This window comes from Mustela nivalis (assembly GCF_964662115.1).
Source record: "Mustela nivalis genome assembly, chromosome: 18".
Lineage (NCBI taxonomy): Eukaryota > Metazoa > Chordata > Mammalia > Carnivora > Mustelidae > Mustela > Mustela nivalis.
The window spans coordinates 26,873,506-26,891,746 of record NC_139037.1 but is presented as its reverse complement, the minus strand read 5'-3'; the positions used below and the strand labels follow the sequence as shown (position 1 = coordinate 26,891,746).

General features: G+C 40.4%; 1 protein-coding gene across 2 annotated transcripts in view; it reads left to right on the top strand.

The window, feature by feature from the left end:
• The window catches only part of NUP93 (nucleoporin 93), a 109,748-nt gene that overhangs the window by 12,387 nt on the left and 79,120 nt on the right, over positions 1 to 18,241 (top strand). For both annotated transcript variants that reach the window (XM_082712505.1, XM_082712507.1), the window contains exon 2: positions 6,375 to 6,567. In XM_082712505.1, the coding sequence (XP_082568631.1) occupies positions 6,389 to 6,567 (179 nt within the window). In that variant the 5' untranslated portion in view covers positions 6,375 to 6,388. The remainder of the gene's footprint in view (positions 1 to 6,374; positions 6,568 to 18,241) is intronic.

Here is an 18,241-nt window from a genome sequence, read left to right as displayed (position 1 = left end):
CCGAAAGCCTAAAATAATTTGCTGTCCAGTCCTTTACAGAAAAAGCTTGCTGACCCTTGCCCGAGGATGCCAGTCTCAAAGGCTAAAAACTGGGAAAAGCTTGGTAGACAGGTCTAGGATAGATGACTATGAGGCTCTTTCATACTTAACTTTGTTTTCTTTCAGCTCTGAGGCACTGAAGGTGCTGATTTTTGGAAGTATATCCTGAAAGTTGCATGGGCTTATTTCAAGAGAGCTAGTGCATTATAGCTATTTCTGTGATGACCCAGTGGTCTTTAAAGCGCTCAGTGGTTCCCCAGCTTGGGAGCCCACAAAGCCCTGGGAAAGTGGGAAGACGTGTTCTACTTGTGGCTGATGCTTTAGAAGAAAAGACACTAATGAACTAATAATTAATACCAGAAAACAGATGTGTAGACATTTTAATACAATAAGCATGAATACTGTAAGAAACTAAGAATCAGACCATCTGCAAAATCCTGAAGGGGCCACTCTGAGAATACTGATGTAAAATGATCTAGAAGTGTTAGCAGTTTGAATATTTAATTATCCATTTGCAAGGGAAAAATACTCTTGGTGTGTTTCCTTCACTTTCAACACTATTCTGCTTTACCACTATAGAGCTTCACTTTTGACACCCGATGTGTGGGTTTTCCACATGTCAGGCAATTCTGAGATTTTCTGCACACCAGCTGGCTGTTACAGTTTAACTCATTTCTGACACTGTGTACCTGGAGACAGCATCAGATCCCACTGGTTAAGGGTTCAGTCCCACAAGAGTAGCCACCGACTCCTTCCCCTTTCAGAAGCCAGTCAGGAGGCCAGGTTGTTGCCTGTGCTTCTGAGCTACTGACTGTAGATGGGAGGTTCCCACAAGCCTCTCTTTTAGGTTCAATTAATTTGCTAAAGAGCCTCACAGAGCTCAGAGAAATATTTATACTTACGTTTACCAGTTTATTATAAAGAATACAGGTGAGCAGTCTGATAGATACAGAGGGCGGGTTCTGGAAGGTCCCTACGAGTGGAGTGTGTGACCCAGCATGTGGTCCCCAACCCGGAAGCTCATCAAATCTCATCTTTAAAATAGTTTTTGTAGCGCTTCATCTGTAGTCCCTTTTCCATTCCCAGAGGTAAGACTCCTAACCTCAGGATAATCTAAGGGTTTTAGGAACTTTGTGCCAGAACTAGGACAAAGACCAAATAAATTTTTTATTATACTACACTACTCTTTTCTGGCTTGATTAAATATTTAACATAGTTATATTGAGAATGTGAAAATCACCATCTTTTTCATAATTAAGATGTATTAATAGCAAGTGAACTGAAATTATTTGATGCATTTTTGCTCTGCCTTTTTGTCTAGTTCATTTCATCCTATATGCAATTTAGAGACTTTTTCCCCCCTCTCATTTAAGAATGTTTATGTGCCTAGAAGGGGCAGTTTTTGGACACTGAATGACAGGTGAGTGCTGGCTAATTTGAAGAATTGGAAGTCTGCTCAGCTCTTGATTTTAGCCGTAGGTAAAAGCGTTCTCTAAACCTTGTGGGCTTTAATTTTTTTCTCTGGTTAATTTTCTTAGCATCCTCTGCATGTGGTGAAGAGATCTGGATTATGGAAACTTGGCACAAAGAGCATTTCTTATTTCTAACATCATGGGTGTCCTACTGTAGCCTCTGAAAAGCCATGGGTTATTATTTTTCATTTTAGGAGTAAGTTTTTTATTGAAGTGTGATACACATTCAGAAAAGTGCACAAATCCTGAGTCCATCTCAGTGAATTTTTTCACAGTGAACACACTGTTAAGCAGCACTCAGCTAAAAAAAACCCAGAAAATTACCAGCCTCTCAGAACTCTCCCTTCTGTCACATTGGCCCCCTCCCCCCAAGAGTACCCAGTCTTGCTTTCTAACAGCAGTGATACCTTTGCTTTCCTATTAAAAGCTTTTGTTTGCTGTGGTGTTTGAGGAGGCCTGTGGAGGCTCAGTAGGACTTCTGCTAAGTGGCATGGGACAGGTTTGATGCCAGGGCCTTAGTACCCTGTGGTGCTCTCTGAAGCACCTCTCAGGATTTCCAAAGGCATCTTCAGTCAGCCTCAGTCATTGATGGCGGAGGAGCCCTGGTGCCAGCCTTTTCCCATCTAGCCCCAATCTTGCTGCATTGACTGTTCTACATTCCACTTCCTTGGGTCCTCCGGGTGGCTTCTTCCTGGCTTCCGCCTCCATAGCTCATCAAGGGTGCAGCTGGCATCATCTCTGTCCTGTCCAGATTTTCCAGCACAAAGCTCATTCCTCCCACCCTCAAGTTCTCTCTTGGACAAAGCTAGTGAGGTTGTTTTCATGATCAGCTTTTAGTTTCCTGAGTCAAAACTATATTTGGTTGGTTTAACCCATATATTTTATGACTGAATTGATATTATTTTTGTGGAGGAGGTAAGAATTGTCCTTAAATTTATGAAATTAACCATAAATTTAAAAATTTTAATGAAATGGGATGATGACTACATCAAAGTACAGTTTGGAAACTTTAATAACTTATAAATTAATTTCCACTGGGTGAGTTATATATAATGCAGGACAGATCCAGTTTTTTCCCAAGTATTATATTAAATATATAGCTCTTTTCTCTCAGACAGACATGGAACAAGCTTGTTTTCTTCTCTGAAGTTGTATAATGAAATTCTTTATGTACATGTATTTATTCTTTTGGTTTGGAATTCTGTTCACCTGAAAACTGCCGGGCAGGGGTGTGGGGGTGGGTGTTGTCTGTTTTTTTCCCTCTAAAATATCGTTGGTTTTTGTCTGGGTATTTAGAGGGAAAGTACTAGTCTGGACCAAGTGCGATCTGAATTCATGCCATTTATACTGTCACTGCCTTATGCTGTGCAGCCTCAGAAATGTTAAGTATCAGTTGGTAGTCGGAAGGGAATGTTTTTGCTCTGGTCTTTGCTTGCCAGTGGGTGCTGATTTGGCAGGAGAGTGCAGGAAGCCTTCAAGAAGAACAGACTATCCACAAATGGAAGAATAAAGCTCCTCCTATTCATTCAACAAATGAGCACCTACTGTGTGCCAGGCACTGTTCTAGAAGCTTGGGATATATCAGTGAACAAAACACACACACAAAATCCCTGTCCTTGTGTAGCTTACATTCTAGCAGAAATGACAGACAGTAAGGGAGATAAGGGAGTGCTAGGGGTGGTTGCAGATTATACTCTTAAGTATTTTGTTCTAAGCTGGCATCAAAGAAGGTGACAGTTTAGCTGAAACAGAGAGACAGGGAATCAGTTTTGAGTGTATCTGGGAGAGGAGCATTCCAGATAGAGGAGACAAAGAGTACAAATGCTCTAGGGCAGGAATGTGCCTCCCTTACCCACTGGTGGATTAACTTGGAGGCCCCAGGGTGACTGGAGCCCAGGAAAGGAAAAGGAGACAGGGCTGGAGAGGAGTCTGGAAGGTAAGAGGAGGTAAGGCTGTTGTGTAGGGCTTCACTCTGTACAAGAGGTTTAAGCAGAGGAAGGATCCTTTGAAAGGTTCATATAGATTATAGGAGGCAAGGGCTAAAGCCAGGAGGCCAGGGAAGAGGTGATAGTGACTTGAGTGGGTGGAGGTGGTGGGAAGAAGTAGATTCTGGGTACATTTTACAGGTAGATTTGAAAGGCTTTGGTGGTCTGGATGAGGCTTTCAAGGATTTTGGCCCAAACAGCTGAAGAGTGGCGGCTGTACGCTGAGAAGGCCAAGGAACAGGAACAGGTTTTGTTGACAAAGATCAGAGCTCACGGGATGATGGCTCAGTCAGTTAAGCGTCTGCCTTCTGCTCAGGTCATGATCCCATGGTCCTGGGATTGAGGCCCCACGTTGGGCTCCCAGCTCCACGGCTCCCTGCTTCTCCCTCTGCCCTGGCTTCCCCTGCTTGTGCTCTCTTTCTGTCAAATAAATAACATTTATTTATTATTATTATTTTTTAATAAATAAATCTTTAAAACATTTATTTACTGGACCATATTAAAGTAAATCATGACTTTTATTTTGTACTTATTATTTATATTCAGCTTCATCACTCTGTGAGTGTTTGTATGGGCAGATCATTTGAGAAGGTCATTTGAACATTTCCTTTGTCTGAATTTATCTGGCTTGGATGCAGAATGTTAGATGTATTTTTCCTGTTTTTTTCTTTCTTTTTTAGGTTTGTTTCATTCAGCTGTTTATTTGGGGGGGGTCTAAAATTTTCCTTATTAAAGAAAAGAAGTATTTCCTGCTCCTTGGCTCTGTTAGACAAATTATTTTTATCTTACAGTAAAAAGGGGTGGGGGATAAGGGGGAGCATATTAGTTTTCTTTCCCGTTTCTGGTGAGTAATTGTTGTTTCTGTTGGTAGAATGTTATTGGCTTCTGTTGGTTTCTGAGGAAAACCATTTCTCTATCAGACAGGAGGTGTTTTAAAATACTCGTTTCTTTCTTCTGTTCAGGAGAATATGTTCCTTGTTCTGCCAGCCCCATTTTCCTGTAGGTAAAGATGGCCATTTACAGCCTCATTCTACTGGGTCAAAACAAAACAATGATTATCTAGAAACTTCAGGAAAAGAGTTAGTGTGTATATGACTTTTTGTCTATAAAGGTTAGAGAAAACTGAAGTGTTTTTATGTTTACCCCCACTTAGCTACTTTTGTTTTAACCTTGTGCCTTTACCTTTAAAGTTAATGTCTTTCAATGTCCATTTTAAAAAGTTCTCATTCTCCTGCTGTGGATTTATGGTGATAGCCGTGCCCTTTTAACATTAACCTTTGCTTTATAGCTGGGATATAATTATGTATTATATCATGATTTTAACTACTATTGTAGAGCAGTGGTATTTCAGAGGTGCAGTGCAAGGCATGGGTTTAAAATGAAGAAAAGTATGATCAAGGAGAGCCGCTATTTAAAGAATTGAATTGTTTTTCATAAATAGTAATTTTGTTGACCTTTTAACAATGTAAATTTTTTTTTTAAAGATGCTGATCCTGTTTATGTTCTGTTGATTTAAGTAGTGGTAGAGTTGAAAACATACTCTTGGTCAAGAATCTTACACAAGGATGGTACAGTATAAGATTCATAAATGTGTAATAACCTTTAAATAGCAACACTGTTCATAGGACTTTACTCTGTTGGAGAAACAGGTGGTCTTGTTAATATTTATGGTCTAGAAGCCAGCTGCTATTTATATTAGTATAATTATTAGTAACAACGGCATTTTTTTTCTCTTTTTTAGAGAGGGGTAAGGGAGGGGCAGCAGGAGAGGGAGAGAGAGAATCTTACTCAGGCTCCACGCCCACCATGGAGCCAGACAAGGGACTTGATTTCAGGACCCCGAGATCATGGCATGAGCCAAAATCAAGAGTCAGATGCTTAATGGACCAAAACACCCAGGCACCCCAGCAATGGCATTTTTAAAAGTAGTAGATATAGTAACAATTAAAGTCTTATAATGTCCTGAATGTCATCCATAACTAGCAGACATAGATCTCTGCTCAGTAACCTTGTAAGCTAAAGAATGTGTGAATGGACACTCGAACATGAATTTTAAAAGACTTTTAAAAAGTGCAGGAGCAGGTATGTAAGAATAACAGTATTAGTCAGGAAACCTGTGTTCCTGTGTCTGTCCAACCACATTGCCACCGAGACTACCCTGGGCACCTGACAGCTCTGTGGATTTGAGTTGCTTCTCCTATTCACTCAGGAGCCTCATAGAGTTGTTGAGAATCATATGAGATTAGGGCCTTGTAAATTGCCCCATCCTCTGGATGGTGGGTTCTTTCTTTTCTTTTCTTTTCTTTTTTTTTTTTTTTTTAAGATTTTATTTATTTGTTAGGCAGAGAGAGTGGGGAGCAGACTGCCTGCTGAGCAGAGAGCCCAATGTGGGGCTCGATCCCAGGACCCTGAGACCATGACCTGAGTCGAAGGCAGAGGCTCACCCCACTGAGCCACCCAGGTACCCCTGGTGGGGTCTTTCTAAGAAAGGTGGAAGAACAGGAGGTGCAGGGTGGTGGTTCTTTAGGCTCCCAGAGGTCACCACTGTGGTTTCCATTTCCTAGTCAGCTTTGAGTCTATGGAAGGAGGCAGGAATTCTGGTCTGTAGCTTAGTATCTTTGTATTTGTTCTGGTGGCAGGAATCAATCTTGGGGTTGTCAATATGCACAGAAATGATCTATTTCTTCACAGTCTGACTCATTTTCTGTCAGGCCTGTTCTTGGGCTCTGTTCAGGAACAAATCCTGCTTGTTGATGAGCTGTCTCCTTGTCTGTTTACAAAAATTCCTCGTGTTCCATTTACCTTATAACAGACTCGGGCAGCATTCGAAGCCTGTCCACTCCTTGATTTAGGTCTCTTCTTTTCCTTCCCCATCTAGGATCTGCAACTCCAATGGATACTGAGGGGTTTGGTGAGCTCCTTCAGCAAGCTGAACAGCTTGCTGCCGAGACTGAGGGCATCTCAGAGCTTCCCCATGTGGAACGGAACCTACAGGAGATCCAGCAGGCGGGCGAGCGCCTGCGTTCCCGTACCCTCACACGCACGTCCCAGGAGACAGCAGATGTCAAGGCGTGAGTACTGGTGGGGAGGCTGTGCTGCTGCTGGGTGGCTCAGGGGTAGGATCCGATTCTTCTTTTCCTCCCTTGAATTAAGATGCAGTCTGTAAATGACAGACACAAGCCTGATTCTTGGGAATTCAGGAAGGTTTTTGTAAGAAGGTCAGCAGCCTTGCTCTGTCTCCCTGCCCCCAGGTTTTCCAGCTTGTCTGCCTCACCAAGCTCTGAGCCCACATCACAGGCAGAGATGATCAGGATGGGAAAGGATACAGAGCTTTGTCACACAGAAACCCGTTACAGTAGTTCCTGATTGAGTTTGCTGACCATTGGGTCATAAATGGCTCCTTTTACTGTTAGTAAGTGTGGTTTACACAGATAAGTGTTACCTTCAAAGCCCGGAAGCACTCAGAGATTAGCATAGTTTTTAAGTGCACTCGGAAGAAATTGACGAGCAGTCAGTGATGAAGAGCCATCCAAGTGGGGGTGATTCTGTCTGGTCATCATTAGCGACCCCCAAAGCTGCTTCTCCAAGACCTTGGACACATAGTACCTTCCAGGTGAACATGGAATGGGAGAGTGGGCAGCCCCAAGAGTGCAGCTGAAGAAAAATGCTGGCTGTCTGTCTGTCTGGCCAGCCAGTGGCGTCTGCTGTCATACAGTATCAGTAGTGGGCTCTTGATTTTACAGTTACGTGTTGGAGGCCCCACTAGCCCGTCCTGGGCTATTTCTGGGGCTACATCCATGAATTAGACATGGTTTTTGCCTCAAGGAACTTTTTAATTTGGGGAGACAGAAACAAAAAAACCTTGTTGCTTTCCATAAGAATTGTGATTTACTGATGACTACTGTGTGTCAGAAACTTGGCTAGACTTCAGAGTTTGCTTGATCCTCATAACGAATATTAGGACTGTTGTCCCCTGATTACAGTTGAACAGCTAAGGCTCAGAGAGGGCAGGTAACTGTCAGATGGCACAGCTGAGTATTGAGCCAAGACTCAAAGCTAGGGAGGCTGGCTCCAGAGCACATGCTCTTTTAGCCCTGTCGGAAGGGCCGGGGGAGGGTGGAAGGGTGCTGGTACTTGTGACCTCAGTGGGTCTGGAAAATCACTGAGATCCTTTGTGGGAGATGTGGGAAATTGTCATTTGTCTTCTTCGTCTTCATTGCTTGAACTTGAGAAAGATCTAAGTGCTGATGTTTCCACGGGGACGTTATTTTGGGTATGTAATAAATGTCACAAGAGTGAGCATAAAGGCTACATTCTTTTCCCAACTAATCTTGAAAGCTGAATGCTTTGGCTGCTTCGCTGAGTTAGTAAGGATGTTGTGGGAATTCTTCTGTAGGTCTCCCCAGAATTTTATTTTTTAAGATACTAGTTAGTTTTGGTTCCATCGGTGTTGGCAAAGACACATCAGAGGAACCCTGACAGGGATTTTTTTTTTTTTTTTAATCCAGCCAGTTGCCGCTGTTCACCAACAACCCCACCAGCCTTTAGACATCTCTGCTTACTTGTACTCCTGCAGGCTCCTTTTTTTTGCTCCTGACTGCCTGCAGTTACCCTCAGTCTTGAGCATGCAGGCTCTATGCTTGTGTGCAAGGATGCTGCGGGAGCAAAAGGACCGTGATGCCAGCTGAGTTGCTATAGTTATAATTTAATTGCATCAGCTTTACAGCCTATTAAGAGCAAAAAGGGAAAATGTTTTCTTGGTAACAATTATCAGTCATGCTCTCTTTCTTGTAAATTTCCATTCTTCCTCATTTCTTTCTACCTTAAATTCATTATTTTAGGGAGGAAGAAGTTGGAACATTGAAAGAATGGGTATAGGGTGGGGCAGGTGCTTAAAAAGAAACCAAAGGGCTGATGACTGTATTTTTCCACCTTGATAGGCAGACATAAAGTGTGATGTGAATATTTTAGTACAGGGTGAAGGCAGAGGAGCGAACTGAGTAGGAAAAAAAAATTTACATGAAATAAATTTTGGAAGAAAATGTGTCTTTAAGATTTTAGTTAAGATTAGATTGTAGATTTAAGATTGAATTGTTCTGTGCTGAATTCATTTGTTTAAATATACTTTTTGGATTTTTCATTTTGAGGAACAGATTTGAAAGCTTTTTTGCATGTGTGTTTGATATTTTTAAATTGTTAAATTTCTTCACACATAAAGAAGACTATGCATAACATATATAAAGGTGTAAATCAGGGGTTGTCAGCCTATGATCCATGAGCCAGATCCAGCCCGCTGCCTGTTAAAGTCTTATTGGAACATGGCCACACTTATTTATGTATTGTCTGTGCTGCTTTTGTGCTACAATAGCGGAGTTGAGTAGTTATGACAGAGACCGTATGGCCTGCAGAGGCTGGAATTTTTACTGTCTGCCTTTTACAGGATAAGTTTGCTGACTCCTGGTGTAAATAATAATAAAATGAATTGCGTGTTGCCCAGTGAAGACATGGAATATCATCAACAGCTGTGAAGCCCTCCCTGGGTACCCATTTTCAATTGCAGCCCCCTTTTTTCCCAATCAGAGATGCCTCATTGGATTTTTCCAGACTCAGAAGCCAGACATCTTAGAGTTGTACAAAGAGAAAGCCAGCAATCACTCTCTTTCCTTAACTTTATCTCCCAAGGTAACCAGTGTTACTGATTTGCTGCTTCTTTCACACTTTTCTCCATGTTCATGTGAAGCATATATGAACATTTATTTGCCCAAAGTTTTACAGTCAATCACTACTTTACTTGTGGTAATACTACTAAGCAACCTTTTTGAGCACTTGCTCTTTGGCAGGCACTGTGCCAAACACTTTACATGCATTATATAATTTCTTCTTAAAATAACCCTGTGAAATAAGTGTTATTATCTCTGTTTTATAATTGAGAAACGTCACATAGCAAGTGGCCAAGCCAGAATTCAAATCCAGCTTGCTCAGTAAGAATCTCTTCCATTTGTATGGCACTTTTCAGTTCCCCCAGAATTGTCACAGACCTTCTCCTAACTGGTTTTCACAAGCCTGAGAGGTGAGTGAGGCAGGGATTTTTCTCCAGATTTAACAGAGGAAGACAATGAGTCTTGGAAAACTGATGCATCTAAGATTTTCAGGCAGTAAGAGGCAGGTGAGACTTGAACCCAGGCCTCCTGACTTTATTTCTCCTCCCTGTGTGTACTGATGACACCTTTTGTCCTCCTACTTTCCCGGGACTAAAGTGTTTGACTCCAGCCTTGACTCCATCTTTTTGCCCAGGAGAGACTGTGTGGTTTATGGAAATTGAGGCAGGTGGAAGGCAAGGAGCCTTTAGATTTTTCCACCCTTTAGATACTTCCACTTTAGCCTTTAGATACTTCCACTTAGGAAGTATCTGGTTTAGCCTTTATTTATAAAGCCTTACTCTTACCCTAAATTCCCTGCCCTTTTTCCTCATTTCTCCATCTACCTCTCCCCATCGAAGCTTCTGCCTATTCACTGGACACTTACTGCAGGCACCACCTACTCGGATGACTTTTCTCTTCTGAATTCTCTAATAGCTAGTTTTTTAAATGTCAAGGCTCTCAACCCTGGTGTACTTTAAAATTGCCTGGGCACTGGGTGCATTCTCACATGTCACTGGCGGGGATATGGCACCTGTCGGACACAACTGGGCAGTATCAGGCGGGTTTACCCTTGACCCAGCAATCCCTTTTCCCGGGATCTATCCCAGAGATGCACTGGCAAAAGTATGGAAGATGTGTGCGCAACGGTAGTCATTGTGGCATTATTTGTAAATAGCAAAAATTGAAAACTCAAACATCCGTCAGTAGGGGACTGGTTAAATAGATGTGGTACATCTTGTTAGTGGAGTATTTTTTAGTAATACAAAAGAATGAGAATATACAGTACCATAGATCGACTCCAGAACATATTGTGAAGTAAAATAAAAAATAAAAGGTGGAGAAAAAGTGTGCAGTTCTCTTATTTAAGAAAGCAGGCGAAATACATCCAGTGTTCCTGCATCAGAGGACTTAATATTATTAAGATATTAATATGCCCAGATTGATTTGCAGATTCAGTGGAATCCTTATCAAAATTTCAGATGGCTTTTTTGCAGAAATTAACAAGGAGATCCTAAAATCTATGTGTAAATAAAAAGACACCTAGAGTTGCCAAAACAGTCTTTTAAAAGGCAGAAGAAAGTTGGGAGGCTCACACTTCCCATTTCCTAACTTCAAACAAAGCTACCATAGTCGAGACTGTGTGGCACTGGCATGAGGATAGACAATTGAGTAGAATTAGGAGTCCAGAAATAAATCCATGCATTTGAGATCAGCTGATTTTCAGCAAGTGGCAAGAGCATTCAGTGTTTTTTCAACAAATGCTGGGCAACTGGATATCTATATGCAAAAGAAAGAAGTTGGACACCTTAACTGTAAATAAATAACTGTAAATAAATAAATAACACAGACCTAAATGTAAGAGCCCAAACTTTAAATCTTCTTGGAAGAAAACATGGGTATAAATCTTTCTGACCTGAAGTTAGGCAGAACCTTATTAGATATGAACTGAAAGTACAAGTGACAGAATAAAAAATAGATAAATTGAACCTCATTGAAATTTAAAACTTTTGTACTTCAAAGGACACTATTAAGAAAGTGAGAAAATAGGGATGCCTAGGTAGCTCAGTCGGTTAAGCAGTTTCCTTTGGTTCAGGTCATGATTCCACTGTCTGGAGATCAAGTGCTGCGTTGGGCTCCTTGTCCAGCGCGGGGGACCGGCTTCTCCCACTGCCTGCCGCTTCCTTGGCTTGTGTGCTTGCGCACGTGTTCTCTCTCTGACAAATAAACAAAATATTTTTTTAAAAAAAGGAAAGTGGGGGGGGGGGAAAAGGAAAGTGAGAAAGTAGCCCACACAATGGAAGAAAATATTTGCAAATTACTTATCTGGTAAGGGACTATTTCCCCGAAGATGATGTACGCACAGTCAGCAAGCAAATTATGAGAAGCTCAACATCACCGGCCATCAGAGAAATGTGAATCAAAACCACCTTGACATACCACTTCACGTACACACTAGGATGGCTGTAGTTCAAAGACAGACCAGACCCTAGTAGTGTTGAGGATTTGGAAAAAATTGAGGTTGTCATATACTTTTGGTGGGATGTAAAGTCTTGCAGCCACTTTGGGAAATAGTCCAGCAGTTCCTCAAAAGGCTAAATAGTGTGACCATATGACTCAGCAATTCCCCTCCTAAGGAATACCCAAGATAGATGAAGACCATTGTCCATATAAAAATTTGTTCATAGCATCATTATTGGTAAGTCAAAAAGTGAAAACAACCCAAATGTCCGTCAGTTGATCAATTGATAAATAAAATGTGGCATATCCGTAAAATGGAGTACTACTTGGCAGTAAAAAGAATGAGTTGTTAATATACGCATGTTAATACATGTAACATGGATGAACTTTGAAAACATGAGAAATGAAAGAAGCTGGTCACAAAAGACAACATATTGTCGAGCTCCATTTATGTGCAATATCTTAAATAGGCAAATTGATGGAGAAGGAAAGTAGATTAGTGGTTTCCTAGGTGGGGTGGGTGGATTGAGGGTCATGGAGAGCAACTGCTGATAGGTTGGGGGTTTCTTTGTGGGGTGAGGAAAGTGTTATAAAAGTCAATTTTAATGATGGTTGCACAATTCTGAATCTACTGAAAACCACTAAATAAGTCAGTTAAATGGGCAGTTGTATAGTATGTGAATTGTATTTCAATAAAGCTGTTTCAAAAAAGTAGGTGATAAAAATGTATATACAGATCTACTGGAAAAAAAGGTGTTTTTTTTGTTTGTTTGTTTTTATTTTAATAGTTTTATTTGCATATTTATTACCTTTGAAATGAAAAAGATTTCTACACACTTTTAATCCTCAAACATGAGTTGCATCCAGAAAAATGGTGTTTACATAATAAATGAAAAAATAAATATCATATGTTAAATTAACTAAACAAGGAAGTCATTACACAAAAGTGGTTTTATTGCTTTGGTGACCTAAATAAGCAAACCAAAATTTAGGCCTATGAATGCCTCAAGGTTAAGAAATCCAAATCTGAGGAAAACTGATCACAGTCAACTAGGCTTTCAGCTATAGCCAATCAAATAATTTCCTTTTCCTGCTTCTAAAATTTCTTAAAAAACAAACAAATATTTTATTTACTTATTTGAGAGAGAAAGTATGAGCACAGAGGGGGAAGCAGACTCTCCGTTGATCACAGTGCCCGAGGCGGGGCTTGATCCCAGGACCCTGAGATCATGACCTGAGCCCAAGGCAGACGCTTGACCTACTGAGCGACCCAGGTGCCCCATTTTCTTCGAAAAAAAAAAAAAGAAGGTGTTTTAAAAGTACCTGATGAATTGCATTAATCAGGTATAGTAAGACATGCAGAAAAGAAAATGACTGTCATGAAGAGAGAGTTTCTATCCACAGTTGTCCAGAAATGGGGCAGGGCACATCATGGGTCAGCACTGGGGTCAGTCAGGATGCAGTGAGAGCAAGGAGAAAATGTGGGCCAAAGCCTGTATTATGGTTTCTGTGGGAAAGTAAGGCAAGGCAGGGTCAACAAACTTAGGATTGGCTAGTTTGAGTAACTTAGTGGGCTCTGAGGTATAGTTGACTCTGATTGTCTAGTACCTAGCCATGGGGTGAAAAGTGGCCCAGGAAAGGAGGTGGTTGGGGTCTGGTCTCTGGACTCATTAGGTTGCATTTGAAATTTGTACTCGCCTCTCAGAATTAGCTAACCTTGGGAGGGGACAGCCCTTCCAATATCAGCAAGGCCCCAATTGTCAAAGCAGCAGATACAGAAAATAAAGACTTTTTTTTTTTTTTTAATTACCAAGAATATATTTTGAGGGGCGCCTAGGTGGCTTAGTCGGTTAAGCATCTGCCTTGGGCTCAGACATGAGCCTTCTGTTTCCCCTGCTTGTGCTCTCTCTCTCTGACAAATAAGTAAAATCTTAAAAAAGAAAAATATATATATATATATATTTATATTGAAGAGGTTTTTAAGGAAGTGGAATAAATGCTTATGAAGAGTCAGGGTACCTCAGTTCTATAGAGCTATTTTTTTCCAAAAACAAGCCAATTTGTGGCTTAGTTTTTCTTCAGAATATTGTTTTACTTCTCTTGAATTCATGAGTTTTTAGTGCCTGTATCTCGTGTTCCATGGGATGGCTAGATTTTGAATATTAACACTCAGTTTCAACAATTACCAATCAGGGACAGTTTTCCTTTCTATTCCCCATCTAATGATTTTTTAAGCAGATCCCAGCCAATACACTGTTTCATCCACAGATACTTCCAAGTGAATCTCGAAAAATGAATTCCTTTATTTTTAAACATAACTGTAATTCTGTATCTAAAATATAAGTAAATATAATACTTTAATATCAAATTTTTAGTCCGTTCAAATATCTCATATGTTAAATGTTTACCAATTTGTTTGACTCAGAATCCCAATATGCTGTATGTATTTATTGTGACCCCTTGATAAATCTCTTAAATTTCTTTTGTTTGGTAAGTGCTCACTTATCTTTTCCCTTGGAGCTGTTTTGTAATGAAGGACTGAACTCATTTGTCCTTATATAGTTTCCTACAGTCTGGCTTTGCATACTCTCACCTAGTAGCTTCGTTTTCCCTACAAATCCTGTTAATTTCACAGTTACTTCTAGTAAGTGGATTCATAGGACTTTTTCTTTTCTTAAATAATTTCATTACTTAAAGTGTTTAACAAACAGACAAGAAGAGACAAAAGTTTACTGAAACTCTACATACCCATCACCCAGTTTTAATAATTACTAAATCATGACCCTGTTTGTTTCAGCTGTAATCCCACTCAGATTTAGAAACCGATTTTAGACATCAAATATCTCTCTCTCTCTCTCTCTTTTTTTTTTTTTTTTTTTTTTTTTTTTTGGACGGAGAGAGACATAGCGAGAAAGGGTACACAAGCAGGGGGAGAGTGGGAGAGGGAGAAGCAGGCTTACCGCTGAGCAGGGAGCCTGATGCGAGGTTCGATCCCAGGACCCTGGGATCATGACCTGAGCCGAAGGCAGATGCTTAATGACTGAGTCCCCCAGGCGCCCCTCAAATATATCTCTTAAGTTATGACTCCAGTAATAAAATCACAGCACCATAATTATAACTAAAAATTTTTAATTTGTTAATAATTTTTAATTTGTTAATATAATTTAGTCACTGCTCACAATGCAATTGCTTTAATAATTATTTTCAAGATTGTTCATTTGAATTCAGATTTAGAGGTTCATGAAATGTAAATCTTTGTTGGGTATTAAGAATTTTGAGTTTTGGGGTGCCTGGGTGGTTTAGTGGGTTAAGCCTCTGCCTTCGGCTCAGGTCATGAGCCCTGTAGGGCTCTCTGCCCAGCAGGGAGCCTGCTTCCTCCCCACTCTCTGCCTGTCTCTCTGCCTGCTTGTGATCTCTCTGTCAAATAAATAAATAAAATATTTAAAAAAATTTTTTTGAGTTTTAAAGTTCATCTTTTAAACTGATGGAAAATATTCACATGAGTCTATTGCCAAATACATAAAACAAGGTACTGTATATACAGAGGTTCTACCTTTTGTCCATTTGTTTCCATTCTACATTCTTCCTGCTTTCAGAAAAAAAAAATTTTTTTTTCCAGTTTTTCTTCTTTGGTTCTTTTTTCTTCTTTCAAATAAACTCTGCCAATCTGCCCCTCCCCTGTGCTGGTATTGTGGACTTTTCCCCATCCTACTACCTTTCCTGAGAAGTCACTCAGACTGGTCTTCCTCCTTGCTTTTCTTCCCCCCTTTCTTAACAAGGCATGATTTATACAGAAGGTAAACAAACAAAAGGTTAAGTAACTTTAAATAAGGTGGAGAAAACAGGGACTTTTTTTTGACTTTGGAATTGTGTAAATATTTTACATTATTATAAAACAAACTAAAAAAGGAGTTCCTAAAAAATGAAAATAAGAGTTTAATCCAGTTGGTGACATAACCACAGAGAGAGGAACAGTTCCAAGTGGTATCTTAATCTGTCATAAGTTATCATGTTGGAGGTGTTGTTACTGCTGTTTTGAGACTGTTGTGTGTATAGTGTAGGATAAAGCAAATAAGTAGTTATAGATACTGAAACTAGGACTTGGGGTGTGGGAGAAAGGAGATGTAGAAAGAAAATCTGTGAGGTTAACCCAAAATTTTGTGTTTTAAATTTTGAATTGGGATTATTAGTATAAACTCATCATGTAATTTATCTTAAGAAAACTGTAACAAAAGTAAAAACTTCATTTCTAGCTCTACTTAGGAGAAAACCTAGAAACAGTGTAGCACTGAGCAGTCCTAGTACGTACCCACATAGTTGCCTCTAAAAATCCATCTTTTTTTAAAATTTTTTTAAATATTTTATTTATTTATTTGATAGAGAGAGAGAGAGATCACAAGCAGGCAGAGGTAGGCAGAGAGCAAGGGGGAAGGAGGCTTCCCGCTGACCAGGGAGCCTGATACGAGGCTCGATCCCAGAACCCTGAGATCATGACCTGGGCCAAAGGCAGATGCTTAACCATCTGAGCCATCCAGGTGCCCCCCATCTTTTTTTTTTTTTTTTTAATTTTTAATTTTTTAAATTTCTTTTCAGTGTACCAGAATTCATTGTTTATGTACCACACCCAGTGCTCCATGCACTACGTGCCCTCTATAATACCCGCCACCAGGCTTACCCAACCTTCCACCCCCAACCCCTTCAAAACCCTCAGATTGTTTTTCAGAGTCCATAGTCTCTTATTGTTCATCTCCCCCTCCAGTTTCCCCCAACTCCCTTCTATCTCCCCATGTCCTCCATGTTATTTCTTATGCTCCACAAATAAGTGAAACCATACAATAATTGACTCTCTCTGCTTGACTTATTTCACTCAGTATACTCTTTTTTTTTTTTTAAGATTTTATTTATTTATTTGACAGAGAGAGATCACAAGCAGGCAGAGAGGCAGGCAGAGAGAGAGGAGGAAGCAGGCTCCCTGCTGAGCAGAAAGCTCGATGCGGGACTCGATCCCAGGACCCTGAGATCATGACCTGAGCCGAAGGCAGCGGCCCAACCCACTGAGCCACCCAGGCGCCCCCAACAAAAGTTGGGTATTCATCCTTTCTGATGGAGGCATAATACTCCATAGTGTATATGGACCACATCTTCCTTATCCATTTGTCCATTGAAGGGCATCTTGGTTCTTTCCATAGTTTGGTGCCTGTGGCCATTGCTGCTATGAACATTGGGGTACAGATGGCCCTTCTTTTCACTCCATCTGTATCTTTGGGGTAAATACCCAGTAGTACAATTGCACTACTATAGGGTAGCTCCATTTTTAATTTCTTAAGGAATCTCCACACTGTTTTCCACAGTGGCTGCACCGACTTGCATTTCCATCAACAGTGTAAGAGGGTTCCCCTTTTTCCACATCCTCTCCAACACACATTGTTTACTGTTTTGTTAATTTTGACCATTCTAACCGGTGTAAGGTGGTATCTCAATGTGGTTTTGATTTGAATCTCCCCGAGTGATGATGAACATTTTTTCATGTGTCTGATAGCCATTTGTATGTCTTCATTGGAGAAGTGTCTGTTCATGTCTTCTGCCTTAAAATCCATCTTTTAATAAAACAGTGGGGGCTCTTTGAAGTCTTGGTTGACTCCAGGTCTGTATGAGATGAACATGAAACATCTTGTCATACCAGATAGGGAAGTTACTAAGGCCTACTTGAGTTATGTCAAGAGAATTCGAAACCATCCTTAAAAGGTTTCTACTGGTGGAGGAGACAGTTTGAGGATGATAAGGATAGTAATTGCAGTGGATTGAAACACAACAGTAAGTGTTTAATATGTTTCAGTTCATATGTTTATGACTTTAAATTCATGAGTTCATAAGGATACCAAAAGGAAACTCACCAGTCACTCTGAGGATGCTAGAGAACCATCTCATTATTCAGAATAACCACATAATGGATGAAGAGTTTTTCTGAAAGGAAATATTCTAGCTAATAAAAATAGAATGCCTGGGGTGCCTGGGTGGCTCAGTTGGTTAAGAATCGACTCTTGGTTTCAGCTCAGTTCATGATCTCTGGGTTGTCAGGTCAGGCTCTGCACTCAGTAGGGAGTCTGCTGGAAATTCTCACCCCTCCCCCAATGTGTGCTTGTACACGCGCACTCTCTCTCTTTCTCTCTCTCAAATAAATAAATCTTAAAAAGAAAAAAAAGAGCACCACTATTTTGCAACCTCTAAGGAATTAGTATCTCTAAGCAGTGATCATCAGTATCTGCTAACATTCCAAAAGAAATAACCAGACATTCCAGACTTCTTGTCTCAAGTAATCTTTAGTCTCAAGTAATCTAACCAAATATAATGACACCTGAATCTGATCAAACCTTTTAGAGCTTACTTTCAATTGATAGGAAATACAGAGGCTGGAGGAACATGTCAGATGACATCTCGAGGTTGCAGTCAATAAAACCTGTTATGTGGGAAACTGTATCCTTCCTACTTTTAGTGTAGGTCATGGATCAATAGGAGAAGCATCAACTGTGAGCTTTTTAGAAATGGAGAATCTCAGGTCCCATCCTAGACCTACTGAATCAGAATCTGCATTTTAATATGCTTCTCAGGTGATTCACATGTACAGTTCAAGTTTAAGTAGTACTGC